The sequence below is a fragment of the Nelumbo nucifera genome, chromosome 3 (genome assembly GCF_055504915.1).
Source record: "Nelumbo nucifera cultivar China Antique chromosome 3, China Antique-T2T, whole genome shotgun sequence".
Taxonomy (NCBI): Eukaryota; Viridiplantae; Streptophyta; class Magnoliopsida; order Proteales; family Nelumbonaceae; genus Nelumbo; species Nelumbo nucifera.
In genome coordinates this window covers 24,576,630-24,593,503 of record NC_142651.1, presented here as the reverse complement: position 1 = coordinate 24,593,503, position 16,874 = coordinate 24,576,630, and the positions used below count along the sequence as shown (strand labels likewise).

At 33.4% G+C, this 16,874-nt stretch overlaps 2 protein-coding genes across 2 annotated transcripts; one reads left to right on the top strand and one right to left on the bottom strand.

Annotated features, from left to right (window-relative positions):
- Positions 1 to 1,538: 1,538 nt before the first annotated feature.
- On the bottom strand, positions 1,539 to 3,430 carry LOC104594454 (reticulon-like protein B9). Its single transcript, XM_010255108.3, has 5 exons — positions 2,908 to 3,430; positions 2,447 to 2,630; positions 2,172 to 2,313; positions 2,008 to 2,077; positions 1,539 to 1,924 (listed from the first exon to the last, which is right to left on the bottom strand). The coding sequence occupies exons 1-5, from the start codon at positions 3,011 to 3,013 to the stop codon at positions 1,764 to 1,766; spliced, it is 663 nt and encodes a 220-aa protein (XP_010253410.1). The 5' UTR covers positions 3,014 to 3,430; the 3' UTR covers positions 1,539 to 1,763.
- An 11,691-nt stretch (positions 3,431 to 15,121) lies between these two features.
- On the top strand, positions 15,122 to 15,858 carry LOC104593701 (non-specific lipid-transfer protein 2). The gene has a single exon (XM_010254038.3). It carries the CDS (start codon positions 15,242 to 15,244, stop codon positions 15,518 to 15,520), a length of 279 nt encoding a protein of 92 aa, XP_010252340.1. The 5' UTR covers positions 15,122 to 15,241; the 3' UTR covers positions 15,521 to 15,858.
- Positions 15,859 to 16,874: the final 1,016 nt, after the last annotated feature.

The window sequence follows — 16,874 nt, the reverse complement described above, 5'->3', positions numbered from 1 at the left end:
TCATTTTCTTTCTTCCAGTTATGCTCTCACTCTCTTAACCTCTTTGCAAGGCATTCCCTTTTTGTACCAATTCCCAGAATGAAGAAAATATCAGAGTCAACCCAAAAATGGTAATAATTAGTGACCCTTTTAAATTAGGGATTCTACAATTTTTATTTGGACTTTACTATAGAAACTCCATAGGAATGCTTCAGCAGTGGAGTTCTAAGAAGGTCTAGTATTGACTGGCTTAGGCTCAGTGGTGACAGCAACAAGAAAGCTCCGTCTCCAAGACACAGTTTTACCAAGAAACAAGCAGTGGTTATTATTATAACTAGCTCTCTTCATTTAATGGGAAGGACCACCATAGGATGCTAACATGTGCTGGAGAGGCTCAATTCTGGAGTTGATGAGCTTATATGCCATATCCATGGTGGAATAGGAAGTCTGTCCATAATCAATTCCCTCAGTCCTCTTGATCTGCAATAAATAACTAGGAGCTCTCTCTTGCTTGTGTGGTCGGTCCACTACCAACAAAATGAAAGGATAAGACCAGCATTATTGTCTAATAGAGGCAAGGGATGCAAATGTATCTGAGTATTCATCAATGTACTGAGGTACTTCTTCATGTAACTTTTGATGTATAGTCCATTCCTCACTCAATGGACCAAGAGAAAGTTCATGATTTCTAGAGAAGGAAATGTCACAGAGGCTTCCCAAATATATCCATTAACTCATTATAGTTGTTCTATGTTCAAATGGATATGGATTTATTATCATTGGTTGATTTTGATGCAGAGTCTCTAGTTCACCAGGGCCTTTTTTGTCTTACGAAAACTAGTTGAGAGGGCTGACTGGTCAGTTAGGATTAGTTTTGTGATTAAAGAAATAACAATGACGCAGTCAACCACTCCTTTTATTGTAACTGATGGTGACTTGTGAGAAGGTAGGTATGTTCTATATACAAGTGTTTGGCAGGGGGTCTCTAGAGGTATCTAAAAGTGAGGTGAGGGTAGCACTCAAAAAAAAAAAAGTGAGGTGAGGGTAAGTTTTAGAAAATTTCAGATAAATGAAGGGGACTTTTAGATTAAAAAAATAAAAAATATGTATTTTTGAGGTTATTAAGTCTTAATTGACAGCAGTCTGGAAGGGACTTCTGTACAGTAGACCATCTTTCTGGCTGAAATAAGTGAATCATTCATGTCCAAGTGACTACTGAGATGCAGTGGATAGTTTTGAACAAGATATTTAGCAAAATTAAGGTTGCAGAGCAATTCCACAAATCTGACAGAAAGAAATATACTAAGATACTGCTGACTTGAGAGCATCTTGGTGAATTACCCAGTGTGATCACTGAGAAGTTTTAGCTACCCTGCAAGGGTTTTTTTTGTGCTTTACTTGTGAGGTGTTATTAACTCTAATTACACCATCTTCTTTGAGAAAATTGATATTCATGGTCCACCATAAGCTAAATCATATCCCCTTGGAATTGGAAATAACAAACCGGTCTAGGAACTGGAAATTCTTTGCTCCTCTCTCAAATTGTAGTTGATTCCAAGTTCTGGTCATAAATCATAAATTTCTTTATTATTACATCAATATGTACATTCAAGGAAAGGAAAAAGGTATATATGCAGATGGTGATTTCCTAAGAATGAATAATAACAGAGACTCCACACCAGATTTTCATGGAACATCTTCAGATCTTGCAAGAACAATCGTAAAACTTGTGTAACAATTTTTGAACAATCATTTCCAAACACGCACTAAAAGGTTTAATTGATTTAATTTTTCTTGACTGGTCTTCTTGGAATCTTGATAAGAACTTTGGAGTCAAGTTTCTGATAGAATTTCTTCATGTCTCGGTTCCCCTTGCTAGCAAATTGATCCACATCATGTTCATAACGCTCGTACAAAGCAGGCAGTGTTTGAATGCATAGGAAGCCTTTATATACATTGGCAAAGAACAACTAGTTTAGTTTTGGGATGAATATTTCAGAAAATAGAATAAACCCGGTTCCATCTTACCAAGATAAAGAAGATTCAGAGTGCTGAAATAGGTCCCAAGTGCAGAGACTATCCAAAGGAAGGCAATGAACTGGAAAACAAACATAATATGAACTATTAATTAAAACTTGTGAAAGAAACTTGAAACAGAAAGGAAGGAAAGATATTAAAGAAGAATCAGATACCAAAATAAATAGTTTTATATCTTTCCCTCTTGCAATATCATAGAGGATTGACAAGAAACTGTTGAGTTTTGTGCGGAAGATCAAAGCGATTTCTTTGGTTCTGGACTCCGATATGAGCTCATTGATATGAATCTCTGGAGGACTGCAATAAGAGAGCTCATCGATCAAACCAAGCAGAGATTGCACAGTGCAAAGGATGACTGTTATCACAGTTATCATTTCTACCACTATTGATATAAAAGCAGAAGATAAGCCACAAAGTGGGAGGAGATTACCGACTCAAGAAGATGTGTGCAACGTTGCACCAAGCAAAGACAAATATCATGGTGGTGATGCAGAGGTAACATAAAAGTGTAATAAGGTTATACTCAACAACCTCAAAAAGAAACCATGCCGACGTGACTCCAATCAAGACTGCAGCTGATATTTTCTTGTTCCTCCATAACAAAACGTCCGCGGCTGCAAAAACAATCGTTGTTTCAGACTTTCAGGATGGTTTAGCACAGGAATAGATGATGGAGAATGTTGTAACTGCATGGATATTTATGTGCATTTCTTTCATACAACTCCTACTTACTCACTTAGCTCATATGGATACCCACTAACAATATTGAATACTGATAAGCAGACATTACTGTTGAGAATTTTCAGTAACGAAGGCCTGGATCAAAACATGGGCCTACTTATATTGTTGGCTTTAGAACAAGAGAGCTAGAGCAACCGAGAAATTAAATACCTCTTCCTCCTCCAAGAATGGCGTGTAGAGGTCTTTGTCTACCGAAGAGTTTTATAGAGGTCGCTGGATGTTCGTCAGAATCTGATGATGAATCATAGGTCGACATGGTTGCGATAGAAACTTTTATGCTTTGCAGGCTTTGACATGGGTGATTTATATATAAGGGAGACGGATTCTAAGCTTGTCAGCTAAGAAAGTCAAGTAGGGAAGAAAGGAATTGCTTTGCACTGGTTTATAAGTTTGCTTCACATATCTTCTACTGCAAAACTTGGTTTAATCAACTTTAATGAAGTCCATGTGATACTCTATTTATTCTACCTTTATTGGGGAACCCTACCACCAATTTTTCCTTAATGGCCACCAGTAAGTTGAATACACTGATCTGAGGCTATGGTGTGGCGGATTTCATGCAAAAATATGTGAAGAAAAAAAGAAAAAACAAAGTCCAAATTTTCAGGTGTTAATGTAAAGCCCTGAACCATAAGATTCAGGGCCAAAAAAGAAAAAAATACCGAAGTTTCAAGCACTAAGAATTTAATATTTTTTTAGAAGATGAAAGCAAATTTGCATTATCTACCACGATCAGAGCGTGAGAGCAGTGAGTAATTGCTACATATGAGTTTATCATGCTGCGAGGAAAGATATTTTTATATGGACACCAGATGAAGAATGAAAATTTTACTCTGAATCAGTTTATCAAGCTGCAATAATTACAAAGATCATTAACAAGAAAAATATAATAAGGAGGCACCGAATATAGTTTGTCACAACCCTATGGTTGAATCAATTATCCCATTTTCTGTTCGGCTGAATATATTGAATTATTTAGGGCCATCTGATTCGTACGTAGATGCATGGGATCCTGTGGTTCGTTTTTCCACTCCTACCAGGGAAAGACATCCCTTCCATGGAATTCCATAATCCCAGCTAAATTTATTATAAAACCCTAAATAGAGAAAGATGTTCATATATGGTCGGTTTTGATTCATGTAATTTATATAGATTTATTAATATAAAACATGGATTGGTGGCAGACTGGATGTTCAGTAAATTGCATCTCTACGAATGATCATAAGGTGTGCGTGTGAGGTTTTTCATTGTTTAAGCACATGATATCCTATTCCAACGTGCGACTCTTCCACCCTGTTCTCTCAATTTTTTTTTGTCCTATTGCTCTCTTCCTCTCTTATCACCCCCGTAGATTTCCATTTAATATATATATATATATATATATAAAAGATTCTTCATTGAAAATTCTTAAATTATAAAAAACAAACATAAGGAATTTTATATATCTTACCTACCACTGGTTTTAAATCAATGGTTCGATCGTTTTGTTTCAACAAATGGCTCGTTCTGATAATAAAAATTATAGGCAAAAAATTATGGAACCGTTCTAGCCATTGATTTTTGAGTCGATGGTTCGACTGTCCTGTTCGAACGTATGGCCTGTTCTAATAACAAAAATTACAGGCAAAAATTACAAAATTGTTATGTCCACTAGTTTTTGGGTCGACGGTTCAATCGTCTGGTTCAAACGGACAACCCATTTTGACAACAAAAATTATAGGCAAAAAGTTGAGTATGTGAGGTCTATTAAGCAATATCATACATATTATGTCATTCGAGCGTGTGACTCATACGACCCGAAAACAAAACCGTTTTGGCCATTAGTTTTCAGGTCGATGGTTCGACCATCCGATTTGAACAAATGGTCCGTTTTGACAACAAAAATTAAAAAAAAATAAAAAAATGGCCAAAAACCATTGAACGGGTCAACGAGTCGACGGTTCGACCGCTCGGGTCAATAGGTCATTGATCAATTCAACGATTTTTGGCTAGGGACTGGGATTGGGGTAAAATGGAACCAGTTGCCTGGATGGTTCCCAATTAAAAATAAAATAAAATAACGACAGTCCGTCCGTTTGGTTCGAACGGACGGACCGTTCTGACAACAAAAATTAAAAAATAAAAAAAGGCCAAAAACCATTGAACGGGTCATCAGATCAACAGTTCGACTACCCAAGTCAATGGTTCATTGACCGGTTCAACGGTTTTTGGCCAAGGACCAGGATTGGGATAAAACGGAACCGGTTGCTTGGACGGTTCCCAATTAAAAGAACAGCTAAAAACCACTGAACAGGTCGACGATTCAACGGTTCGACCACCTGGGTCAATGGGTCATTGACTGATTCAACGATTTTTGGCCAGGGACCGGGATTGGGGTAAAATGAAACCGGATGCCTAGACAGTTCCCAGGCCGAAATGCTCGATTGTCCGAGTTGACGACGGTTCGAAATTCATGGTTTTTTATGCTTTTGGATTTTCACTATTCAAATGTTTCTTCTACTGTGGGCTTTATTTGAGCATGTGTGGTATGTTCATTTTTTTTTCATTTTCTGCTTTTTTTTCGTGTTTAGTCTTCTTCTTCAAGATCCTCCAAAACATTCTAGGGTTTACCACCATTTTATTTCTTCCCTTTTGTTTTTTCTTTGGGTTTTCTTGTGCAATGTTTTTTTTTTTAATTTTCTTACAAGATGATATGTTTTGTCTCTTTCTTTGATTGCATGTGTTTAGCTCCATCTTAAAGCGAAACTGTGGACTTGATTTTTTTATTTTTTTCTTTGCATTTTCTAGTTTAGTGGATTTACCACTATTTTGTTTTTGTGTTTAAGGTCACTTTGGATTTATCTTTCAAGATTTTGGAATCCATTGCAATGTCCACCCTTCCTATGATCGTCCGGTTCGAACGGATGGCCCGTTCTGACAACAAAAATTTAAAAATAAAATATGGCCAAAAACCATTGAACGGGTCGATGATTCGATTACTCGGGTCAACGGGTCATTGACTGATTCAACGATTTTTTGCCAGGGACTGGGTTTGGGGTAAAATGGAATTGGTTGCCTGGACGGTTTCTGGGCCGAATGGTCCTATCGTCCGAGTCAACTAGGAGTTTTCGATGTAAAACAAAGGGCAACTATGAAGTAGAACTCGAAACTATCACTGTATGATCGTGTTCTTTTATATGAAATGCTTTGCTGAAGCAATATTTAAAAAACGAACACATGATGATCTCTTTTAAATCTTTATATAAATTTCTTATCATTGTCTTTTTTAATATAGCAAATAGCAATATTACAATTACAATCCAGTCCCTGCAAAGCAGAGCACCCTCAACTAATCATATATAACAGAGAAAGGGAAAAGAAAATATCCCAATTAATGCTTGACAAGTACTCCATTCTGTGCAATCATCTCATAAGACATTTGTAATTACGTTTGCCTCCATTCACAAACTTCTAACAGCCACAAGAAGTGTATGCTCCTGAAAACCTCAATGGATAAGTCAAAATGGATGGACATTGTAAAGAAGAGAGGCTTCACTATTTCCTGACCAGAAGTGCAGATGGAACAACCAAAGTCTCTCATATACCTGCAGTTCCATGATTAGTTTCTTGAAGCAACAATTTTCCAAAGAACGCTAGGCATTCTAAGGAGCCTTCAAAAAAGTCCATAATTGAGGGCGAGGATCCGTTTGGGAGGGCTGAAGCGTTAGTTGGTCGAACTGCTTTGGAGAAACCTTCATCCGAAAGCTATGTCATAGCTTTCAAACATTCATCTGGGCTCCTGCGATTTTCATCAAACATTGCTTATAGGCTGTTTAGGTGGAACCGACCTCTGCTTTTGCCAAAAGCTGCTGCATGAAAGTCTTCCCATATGGACACTATGATCTATATAGACTGGTAGACGCATCAAATTAAGTTTATTGGTGGCCACGAGCTGAGCTTCTCACGAGCCATTTGAGCTTGGTTTAAACCGAGTTTTGAGCCAAGCTCGAGCTTGATACATAGGCTCGTTTGTTAATTGATTCGAGCTCAAGCCCAATGAAACTTGGCTCGTGAGGCTCATGAGCCTAGTATAATTAATAAATAATTTTTTATTATATATACGCATACACAAATACACGCATACATATATATACATATAAATATAAAAACATATATAATAAATAATTTTTATTATATATAATAATATTTTTTTATGTATAATAGTAAATAAATTTTATAATTCTTATTTTGTTGTATGTAAAATAAAAAAATATTTATATATATATATATATATAATTTATATTTTTTAGAAAAAACTTGACTTTTAGTCGAGCTCGAGCCGAGCCAAACTTGAACTTGTGAGCTTTGAACCGAGACAAGCTCGAACTTGCTACCTTTGAACTAAGTCGAGCTCGAGTTCGAGCTCAAGTCTCTAACTCGAGCCTAAGACTATTTCAGCGAACCGAGCTCGAATAACCAATTATTCGGCTTGGCTCGATTACCACATCTGCTCTTATACTACGCTCACAAGCCAAGCTCAAATAATCAAGTATTTCAATGAACTGAGCTCGAATATCTTAAGACTATTTCAGCATGCAGAGAAATTTGTAGACCCAACTAGGCTAAATGAATTGCTTTATCTGGAACCCCCTTCCATAGCAGATCAATTGGGAGTGAAATGTAACTTGCAATAATGGAATTAGCCTATTAGTTCAATTAGGAGTAACAGTTGTTGTAAAAATTATGAGGGGAGTTTTTGAGTTTAGCTTGAGTTGCCTTATGGAAACATAACTATTGGAGGCAATGATATTTTTGCTTACACCCGTTAGGCTATGTTAGTTTGCAGTGTAAATATGAATCAAATGCAAATTTTACACTTGGTTCATTTTTGTATTTATTTGTTTGTAATTATGATTTGCACTTTTATGTATTACAAAATTTGTATTTATTTCGTTTACATTCACTAAAAGAATAAATTATGTATATATCTCAAAAACTGATGCAAAATTTTTAATACCTCCCTCTAATCATGTTACTTCCTATTTCACTCTCAAAGAAATAATTAATTAAGCCTCCTCATACCTCCATTTGCTTTTATATAAAGTGGGGATTAATTACATACCTCTCACAAACAAATAAGACAGTGATATGTACAGCAAAGGATTCGACTACATGATAACTGAAAAACTTATAACCAATCAATGGATATCATAAAATTGGAATCAGGTAGTAATTATCAAAATTCATTGAGTGGTTGTGATTGATCAAAGCTTTTCCAGTGTAAGTCTTTGAAACAGCATAAATTTTTCTTACAACAAAAGTGAATTAGAATTTGCACTTTAGGCTGCGTTTGGAAACAATGCAAATGGAGTGTAAATCCCGGTTCAAGGTAAATTTGCACTCTGGATTACTTTTGCCTGTGTTTGGCAACATTACATTTATGCATTGACAAATGACAGACCAATGGATATTTACATTGATAATAGGATGTAAAAGTACATCAATAAAAAAGAAGTAAATTTGCATTCAAGTGAACTTTTGATAAAAAAAAAGCATATGCTTTATTTGAATTCATGTTTGTATCCATTACAGCTAACCCAATTTTGTAAGAAGGTAAATTTGTCAGTGCAAAACCAACCAAATTTTATAATTTATGTGAACCGTTTTACACTCTAGATATTTGCATTCACACTTATTTACATTGTTTCCAAACGCAGCCTTAATACATTCACACCAGTGCCCAAAAAACAGAGCCTTAATTTCATACATCACTACAAATGTTTTTGTGTTTTTATTCAATAGCCCCATGTAGTTCACCATTGCGGCAATACTCTTAGTTTACATATTTTTGAAGCTGTAATTTTTTGGGATAAGTGGATTGCAATCCATCTCAGAAATCTGAATTGTAACTCCCTCCTAATCTACTAATAGCCCCCCTATAAACCGCATGCTGTTCATAAATTTGGCATCAATTCATAAACGGGATTCAGTCCACCCCTAGAAATCCTAACTCCGGGTGAACTGAACTATAAAAACCCCTAATTTTTTTCATTTTTCGTATTCTATGCCATGCACAAGCTTCCCCTTAACCTCTTCTTCCCCAAAGTATTGATTGTTGGAACAAACCAGCTAACACACCAACGGAACAACGGTCCGTTGGTTTTTTAACCTGCAGTTGATTCATACGGCCAGATGCTGTTAACCACCTATCTTCCTTGGTCAAAGTACGATTTATCAGACAGTAGGATGGTAGGATGATAAGTCCAACTATAGGTTTCTCCTAGCCAGCGTACTTTTCATTTGTTTGGCTTTTCTCTATTGTTTGGATCATTGAGCCAAATCATTCTTATTTTTTTTATTTTTTGACTGATCAATTTTAGGGTATCATAAACCAAACTCATGCTTTTTTTCTTTTGACTGTGCTGCCTCATTTGGGAGAGGATATGAATCTTTATCTTTCTCTTTAGAGATTCCGAGGATTTGTTTTGTCTTCCACTCACATACATTTGCTGCCTGTCACATACGAATTATAGGGTTTTGCTTCCATTTAGTTTGCAATCTTTACCTACAACTCATCATCAATTTAAGCAGTAAGCCGGTAATTCTACCTGCAGGGCCCTTCCTTTAGCCACAGTTAATCAATGAAATCAAATGATCTTCTCTTCTCTTCTCTCTCTTTTTTTTTTATTTTAAGATTCAATGAAACTTCTAATTTGTGCGGTAGGGAATCAAATAAATAAATAAAACTAAGCTATTTAGGGGATCAGATCATGATGCAAATTCGACAGGAACACATATAAGAACTTAATTAAGCTTGATTGTAGTAATTGGAGTACGCTTTACTAGTACAGCCATTTATAATCTGATCAATGACTTGGGTACATTCCTTATTTTTTAATAATTAGGTGGTAAGATAAAAACCCAAAATATAGGGTTTTTTTTTCCTGCTAAATATGCGCTTCTTTTACTAACCATTAGGGATATGTCCCCTTGTCAAAAAAAGGGGAAACTGCTTTGAAGGCTATAATCGGTCCTGAGACCAAGTAGCATTTGAATCCTGCTGATCTAATTATTTAAACTTTATATTATCACTAGAGGGGACCCATGTAATGCACGGGATTTATTAAGCAAAAGCTAAATAATAGAAATGGTCATTTACTAAAATACTCTTATAGTTTCATGGATTTACTGAAATCTACCATATACTTAGCATTTTACTAAAACACCACTTATAATTTGCAATGGAAAATAAAAGTATTGACCTTAATGCTCATTTAAAAAAATTTAGTCAAAAGAAAATAAAAGTTAAAATACCATTTTTGCCCTTATTAAGACATGGGCAACCACTCTATTGGTTATATTTGGTCAATTTTGTTTTATGTACAAAAAAAGTGTTAAGGATATTTTTGGAATAAAAAATCATGGGCCTAATGGCAAAACAAACAATCCTTAATAAGACACAGGCAATCGCTCTATTGGCTATATTTGAGATGTTTTAGTAAAATGAAAACTATAAAGTAGGTTTAAGTAAATAGTAAAACTATAAGGTGTGTTCTAATAAATGACCCTAATAGAAACAATTAAGAGTAGAGTTCACATCTGCACCCCACAACGTCTCACAACACATCTCCACCGTGTATTGGGAACATCTCCCGATGATAATACCAGAACTGATGATGTCATCATTGGGAGATGTTCCCAATAAACGACGAGGATATGCTATGGGACGTTGTTGGGCACCCCCTTGTGGGGCATAGATGTGAACTCATAAGAGTATACAGTTGTTTTATATTTTCAACTTTTTAAATAATTAATAATTATTCATATTTTATATACTACTTTTAATAATTTTTTTATAATACAAAAATAACAATAATTAATTTCAGTTAGGTTTGTTCATCAAGCTGATGAAACCAACCAACCCGATCAACTCAACCCAAGTTGGTCGGTTTTCTAGTATTTTAAGTCAGCTTTGGTTCAAAATTTTCCTAATTCGACCAAGTTAGATCAGTTTCACTTTGGCCATTTGTAAACCGACCAAAATCAAACGGCCTAACGATGGATGTATATTAATATTTTATATTTTAAACATAGTTTCTAATATGGAAAAGTGGGAAATTTCTCATATTTCTTATTCTAAAATGTTTTATATCGTAAATCTAATTTTTAAATTTATTTTTTAATAATTGCATTGTAAGTTTTAAAATTAAATTAAATTTTTAAGTTTAAATCTTTTGAACCGACTAACCAAACTAAAAAATCGACCCAAACTAATACAACTTGAGTGGGTCGGTTTTCACAAAAGTTTAGTCGGTTTCAACTGACCAAATCCCCAACCCGACCAGGTCAATTTGATTGGCTAAATAGCCTACGATCGAACCGAACCAACTAATGAACACTCATATTTTCAGCTAAATTAATAGTCTCATCTATGATAAACAACAATAGTTTAATCTCCAATAATTATTGAAAATTTATAGCAAAAATACACAATTATTGAAAACACAATGACAATTAAAAAAATATAATAAGTACTAAAAATATATCAACTTAGTCAGTAAATAGTATAATGTTAAATAATAATTTAATCTCTAATAAATATTAATCAATAAGTTATAACAAAAATACAATAAATACAATAAGTACAATATATTAAATTTAAAAATTTCAATAATAGTAGTTTAATCTTCAATAATTATTGAAAGTTTTCTGTTAAATAACAAAACAAAATAAATTTATACATAATCAATGAAAATACATTTATCACAAAAAACAATAAAAAATTACTGAAATACCATAAATATTAATTTTAGTATATATAATTATATAATAAATACAGATTAAGAGTTTAAAATTATTATTAATAAATACTAATTTTTTGAAAGTTATTTTCTCCTATTATTATTTGATATAAGTGAAATTAGTTATTTACAATATTATATAAAAATATTAAATTATTATTAATTTCATTATTATGTTATAATTATTTTTCTACTTTTCAGAATTTTTTTAAAACTTATTACATAATTTCTTTGTTTTAACTATTTAAAATCTAGTTATGTTAAATATTTTTCTATTTTAAAATATTTAGTTATTTAAATACTTAAATAATATGTAAAATATTTAAATTTTGAAATATTAATTATTTATTGAATTTAATTATCCATAAAATCATAATTTATACTATTTACATAATCTCGTTTTTAATTTTGTAATACATTAAATTATTTAACTATTTAAAATCTAGTTATGATAAATACTTAGTTATTTAAATATTTAAATAATATATAAAATATTTAAATTTTTAGTTATTTGAATTTTATTTATTTAAAGCTATTACATATTATTAAATATTTAAAAAAATATAAATTGATAATCCGGAAAAACATAATTTAAACTGTTAGTACATAATTTCGTGATATACTTTGTAAAAATATAAAATTATTTTTGTTTTTAATAAATAATTTAAAGTTCTTATATAATTTTGTTAGTATACTTAAATAATTCTTAAATTTTTTATCCAAACTTTCTTTATATAGATATAGATAACAAATAGGGGAGGGGATAAATAGGAATTAGAGATAATTTAGGAGAGAAACTCTCTACTAAATTAGAGATAATTGTCGAGATAAATAGGAATTAGAGATAATTTAGAAGATAAATAGCAAGTAGAGATAATTCTAGAGAAAGTGGGGGAGGTAGTTTAGGATAAATTTTAGGAGAAGAGATTATTTAGGTTATTGGGAATGTGCATCTCATTGGTTGTTTCAAAAATAACATGGAATAAAAAACAAAAAATTCAAAAAAAGGAGAAAATTTGTTGACCGCTTTGTTTTAATATATATATATATATATATAGACAGATAGATAGATTCCAACCATGTGAGGTTAGCTATGTGACTCCTGTTTATTTCATTCTATTTCGTGCTATATTTATTGTAAGGTTCAAAATATCAATATTCTTGATTTGCAAAATTTATGTATCACACATTCTAAGGTGCCAAATTTTGATTTTTAATTTTATTTATTCTATTTTGAGAACTTTACTAATATTAATTAGTGTGCACATGCTTTGTACGTGGCAGTTTTTGATGATGATAGTAAATAATATTTTTTCAAAATTTTTATATTTTTTATATTTCTACGTTTATAAAAATTATTCTTTGTTGTGATACTTATTTTTTATTAATATAATGAATATACGATATTAGAAAGGTGCCCAAATGTTTTCTACAATTTTTTTTTGTTTTTTAATATGGTTAATTAATATAGGATTCAATGAAAGAATATGGAGTTAATACTTTAAACATAAGATATAAATGAAAGAAAATATGAGGAATGAGACTCAATGAATGTTAATGGGCATTAATGTCTTAAATATAAGACTTAATGAAAGGAAATTGAATGAGAAGAAAAGTGGTTGTTCAAATTATATTTTTTTTCCTACAATTAAAGAGTGAAGAAATTTAAAAATTAGGGTATTTTGGTGAAATAAAAGTTCCACACTATCATTCACACTTTTAATAATATTATATATATGCAACATGATCATTGGAATGACTTTAAACTTTTAAAAAACCTCAAATCCTTATTATTTCAAGTACCCATAGGTTCAAAAATTGATATATATTGCATGATACACAACTATACATTGCAATATTTTGAACCTTGTTTTATAGGTAAAGGAAGAAATTTAAAATATTTAAAAGCATGATATCATCATTTTGGGTTAGGTTATCAAAGTTTAATACCAAAAGGAATGTTAAACTAATTGAAGGGGTTTGGTTATATAATTTCTCCACAACGTCAAAGGAAGAATTTGAATACATCAAAATACATATGTACAAAGGAGCTAGGTTAAAAGCATTTTTCAGAAAACACAAAGACTCAGTTTGGAAGGAGTACAAATGCAAATTTGTAAAGTGCAAAATCTTGTATTTTGTATTATTTTATATGTATTTGCACTGTATATATTTGTATTTGTACTCCTTCCAAACTGAGCTAAAGGGAAATTTAACTAATTTATCCTCTTTCAAGGGATAAGGCTGATTTCACTCATCTAATAATCTCATATTAAGATATCCTGTAATAATCGATTCACTGAAGCAGAAAGAAACTGTCCAACTTTCGAAAAAAGTTAGGAAGGAAGAAAGTGCGTGGAGTAGTAGTACTACTCCCTCATAATTCAAATAAATGAATTCAATCAACACTTTAGCAAGGTGAAATGAATAGCTTAATGGGCTGAAACCAAAAATTATATATATATATATATATATATATATAATGATGGCATGATGTCAGAAATTTTAAAGAGAGAAGAGATGGATCATTTACCCCACATGGCATGAGAGATAGAGTTGCATCGCATCACTTCATTTCGCCGAAAGGCATAAGAAAGGAGGACAATGGAGGACCCACCTACACTTTCATGCATAACGAAAAATCAAAAGCGAGATCATTTACCACACATAATGAGTCTCTCATACTTTTGTTTGTCAACACCTCGCATTCCACCAATACAGAAAGAATGCTCCTTTAACTTATTTTGATTTCTAGGTTGAGTATAGACTAATGGTTCATATTGATTTAATTTTCTTCTACCCCAAAGTCCCACTATATTGCAATATTGGTGTAAACGAATGAGAGTGCAAATAGGCAGAGTGTTTATTACTTTTGATTCAGAATTTTTGTATTTGTGAATTGTGATGAGATGTAAAATAAGATATTTGTGAGAAGTAAAATGTAGTCCTCACCTCACCTTAATTAGATGAAAGAGAATGGAGGTAGGAGATGGTTATTGTTGGGAGGTGGTCCCCAATTTATATGCATGAGAGAAAATTGAGATAAGAGGAAGGTGGTGTATTCCATTCAGATTTAATTTTGGAGACTGCAAGCAAAAATGTTTTGGAGACAATTCCTTTTCACCTATACATATGGGCCTAGAATTCTATGGGTGAAGCTCAGTGAAACCAACTCAAAAGATCCAATTTCAATAATTCAGACAACCCGGCCCATCTCTCCTCAGAATGAGTTAGGATTGATGAAGCAGAGGGTCATGTATATATACACTTTACATGTATTGGATTATATTCATGCTCATTCTCATGAGCAATTAATTTCTAGTAACACGGGTTAGTGAATCATATCTCCGGTGTCCCTGCATATATATATATATATATATGACACACGCGAGGCATTCCCATGATTAAGCGCACCAATTTGATGTTATTTATTTGCTTCATTGAATCATGAGCCATGCTTCTATTCATGGTAAAGTTAAAAAAAAAAAAATGAAAAAGTGTAATTTCCATGCACATTCCTCCCTATGTTCATGGTTTCTTCTTAATTACTTACCGGTCCTCATCTATAAATTGGAGTGCAAGCCCACCCATATGTTACCACGCATCGTCCTAGTCTTCTCTCTTCATCATCTCCTCCGACTGCACATAGTTGTTGTCTCCCTTCTGTCTTCGTTTCTGTTCCGATCATTGCTGTGCAACTGAAAATGAAGCTGGCTTACATTGCACTGTGTGCTGTTCTTGTGCTGCTTGTAAACGAAGCGCACATCTCCATGGCGGTTACCTGCAAGCCAATAGAGCTAGCCGCATGCGCAAGCGCAATAACATCGTCGTCTTCTCCCTCCCAGATGTGTTGCAACAAGTTAAAGGAACAGAGGCCATGCCTCTGCAAGTATCTCAAGGACCCTAACCTCCAGAAGCTCATCAACACACCTAATGCTAAGAAGGTCGCCAACACCTGTGGTACCCCCATCCCTAGTTGCTAGATTCAGTACATATATATAGGGGACTCTTACGTACCACCCTCCATTTTCATGTCTGCTTGGTCTTTCTTTTGGGGTGAATATCTAATGGTATATATATATATATATATATATATAGCTTAATTATGTTGCTACTTCTGCAGTATGTCTTACGTTTGCTCTTTTAATTTCTACAAGACCATAGTTTACTAGTTGTAAGTGAGCGTGGCAGTTATGGGATTATCAGAGTCTAATGAGAATGTTTTCCAGAAAGATAAACTAATTAAGGGAGAATAGTGATCTGTTTTACATCTAAAATTTCTAGTGCTTTTGATTCCACGTTTATATTATTGCTGCTATTTTATTAGCAGGAGCGTAACAGCCCCACAATTTGTGGATAGACCCATTCCATTTCTAGCAAGTTTGACAGAGAGAAGCCAGTGTAATTGTGGTGCACACTGGAGTCTTCCAATGAATGATGGAACGTGGGACTGAATGGGGGGAATACTACGGACACAGCTGTTGAGAGATGATGATGGATCAAGGCTCTGTTATGTCAGTTCTCCATTTATCAAACACATTGTATATATATATATATATATATATATATATATATATACAACAAGCAGTCCTTCAACAGGAAGCTATAGCTTAGGAGATCAATTACAGAGTGATTGTTTCCGATCCATAAACCCAAAATTTAAGACCATGCATGAATCATAACCCATTAGTCCTTGGAGGATTTAAAGGCGTAATATTTATTCCTACTGACCAATTACGTCAAAGGTCGGTCCATAACTTGACAGTAAACAAAGAAACAGAGTCCATCAAAGTTAGAGTTTATTTTTCTTTTTTGGTTCCATGGGGCTAACCCTGATGCAGGCGGGATTTTTTTTTTTTTTTATATGTTTTGGAGGGTTAGGCAACCATCCCCCAACTCAGGTGCAGGCAGGATTCGACCCCACACCTTACCATCCAGCTGTTCGGCACTTTATTGCAAGCCAAGGTATTTAAAACGGAACGGACGGTTTATTCTGACAAAAAATAAAAAGTAATAACAATAGTTTGACCACTTGGGTCAAATTGGTCAATAATTTGCAGACCAAATCAATGGTTTTAAACAAAAAAAAAAAAAAAAGAAAGAAAATGGTTCTAGGTTTAAATGGAACCAACCATGTGATCGGTTCCCAGTTTTTTCAATCCAACCGTTTAGGTCTAGTCTGATTTTAAAGCATTGATGATTCAATCCCAAGTCTCAGCTACAATCACATGGAGACTTTACCAAGCAACCAGTTGACACCTTATGTTTCTTTGGAAGAAAATGAACGCTCATTGCTCGTATAGTCCAACAAAATTTCAGACTTGTACTATTTTATAA